The sequence below is a fragment of the Palaemon carinicauda genome, chromosome 14, assembly GCF_036898095.1.
Source record: "Palaemon carinicauda isolate YSFRI2023 chromosome 14, ASM3689809v2, whole genome shotgun sequence".
Lineage (NCBI taxonomy): Eukaryota > Metazoa > Arthropoda > Malacostraca > Decapoda > Palaemonidae > Palaemon > Palaemon carinicauda.
This window is the reverse complement of record NC_090738.1, coordinates 103,821,646-103,824,145: the sequence shown is the minus strand read 5'-3', so window position 1 is coordinate 103,824,145 and position 2,500 is coordinate 103,821,646. Positions and strand designations below refer to the sequence as shown.

At 36.6% G+C, this 2,500-nt stretch overlaps 1 protein-coding gene across 1 annotated transcript in view; it reads left to right on the top strand.

Annotated features, from left to right (window-relative positions):
- Window positions 1-2,500, top strand: part of LOC137652909 (uncharacterized) — a 43,246-nt gene that overhangs the window by 32,346 nt on the left and 8,400 nt on the right. Inside the window, exons 2-3 of the mRNA XM_068386305.1 lie at window positions 133-151; window positions 826-2,320. Coding sequence (XP_068242406.1) covers window positions 133-151; window positions 826-2,320 — 1,514 coding nt within the window. The remainder of the gene's footprint in view (window positions 1-132; window positions 152-825; window positions 2,321-2,500) is intronic.

Genomic DNA, 2,500 nt, shown 5'->3' with positions numbered 1-2,500 from the left:
TTTGCTTACTATTTGCAAGATAGCAGGTATTTTCCAGTTTCGGATTGTAAGCTATGGATAAATACTTCTTATTTTTGACCACATTAGGGTTACATGCTACACTCATACCGTAATATATTCGTTTTGCTTTAGAGACAGCTCTTTCTATAATGTGAGTGGGATATTTCAGACCCTTAAAAACATTGAAGATATGCTGAAGTTCAAGCTCTAAAAGTTCGATATCACAAATACGAAGGGCTCTAAGACAAAAGTTGACAATAATATTCGCTTTTACCCTCAATGAATGAAAGGAATAGAAATGAATGTACCCCTCAGCATTAGTACTTTTACGAAATACTGAAAATTTAAATCTGTTACTTACGTTATCTCTAATAACCAAAACATCCAAAAATGCAAGCTTATTATCTTCCTCCAGTTCAACAGTGAATTTTATAGAGGGTACAATGCTATTGGCACGGTCAACTAGTTGTTGTAGCCGTGCGTCATCTCCTTTGAAAAGAATAAAAATATCATCAACATATCTGACCCAGACCAGTGGCTTAATGTGTGGATCACAATGTTCTAAAATACTCTTCTCCACAAACTCCATGCACAGATTGGACAATATGGGCGATAATTTTGAACCTATAGACACACCAAAGAGTTGCTTATAACAAATATTGTTAAAGTAAAAAAGATTAGTAGATACGCACAATCTAACTAATGCCAAAAAAGGTTCCAATGGAATGGGGATGTGTAACTGTTCTTCTAAAGCTGTTATCGGCTTTTCGTGAAGAATTGGACTGCTTTTGTGAAAAGGAAAAATCAACTTCATTTCCTGCAAAGATGTTGGGAAGAACACGTTATCCCTACGTCGTTTGGGCTTTCCTTGGATAACTTCGCTGGGCAAGAGTTTCCGGAACACATCAGTTTATTCCTCATAGACGTCATCGAGAAGGCCAAGAGAGAGGTTGAAACTTGCCACAAGAAACTTCGACAAGCCTCTAGAGATCTTAAGGATCTTCTCCAATCAAATATGTTTGAAGGTGCCAGGAGAAGAGCAGGTGAGGTAGCTCATGCTAGGGGTTTCTCTCACATGTCCATTTTAAATAACAAACTGAACAACTTATTGCAAAATTCCAAATGGGATTATTCGTCTGACAAAGTGGTCAATCTATCCTCTACTGTGTTTAATAGAGAGCAACTTGAAGTATTAAATTTAGGTATGGGTTTCTGTGTAGGTACAACTAAAAGTGACTTCCTTGATTCTATCTCTAATATTAATTTCTTTAATTTTAATAATCCTAGTTTAAAGTTAAATTATTTAAAAGGGTTAGTGGTTGATAATCTAATTTCTGGGAACATAGATGTTTTACCTAAAAGGCATAGAGAGGCCTTGGTTTCTTTGTCCAAGAATCAACAAATTAAGAGATTGAAGGCTGATAAGGGGGACGCCACGGTGGTGATGGATACCGAGGACTATATTAGTAAGGTCAATTCCCTTTTAGGTGATACTAATACTTACGAAATTGTCTCTTCCCCTCCCACAGTCACCAAACTTCAACAGAACTTTAATCGGTCTCTGGGAAAAATAGCAAAATCTATTCCTGATCCGCAGCAAAGGGCTACTGTCTTGTCTAAAATTTCATCTAAAAACCCATCATTCCCGTATTTCTACGGGATTCCAAAAGTACACAAACCTGGGTGTCCAGTAAGGCCCATTGTGGCGACTTGCAATTCCCCTCAAGACAATTTGGCAGAATGGCTAGCTTTGATTTTAGGTGGTTTTATCGGAAAAATTTCAGACTCACATTTGATCCATTCCTACGATTTTATTGATAGAATAGGGAACAATTTTGACACTGACTGCAGAATGGTTAGTTTAGACGTCACAGCTTTATTCACCAATGTTCCTTTGGAATATGTTTTAGATAACCTTAGGGCAAAGATTTTTGAAGAACAGTTACACATCCCCATTCCATTGGAACCTTTTTTGGCATTAGTTAGATTGTGCGTATCTACTAATCTTTTTTACTTTAACTATATTTGTTATAGGCAACTGTTTGGTGTGTCTATGGGTTCAAAATTATCGCCCATATTGTCCAATCTGTGCATGGAGTTTGTGGAGAAGAGTATTTTAGAACATTGTGATCCACACATTAAGCCACTGGTCTGGGTCAGATATGTTGATGATATTTTTATTCTTTTCAAAGGAGATGACGCACGGCTACAACAACTAGTTGACCGTGCCAATAGCATTGTACCCTCTATAAAATTCACTGTTGAACTGGAGGAAGATAATAAGCTTGCATTTTTGGATGTTTTGGTTATTAGAGATAACGTAAGTAACAGATTTAAATTTTCAGTATTTCGTAAAAGTACTAATGCTGAGGGGTACATTCATTTTTATTCCTTTCATTCATTGAGGGTAAAAGCGAATATTATTGTCAACTTTTGTCTTAGAGCCCTTCGTATTTGTGATATCGAACTTTTAGAGCTTGAACTTCAGCATATCTTCAAT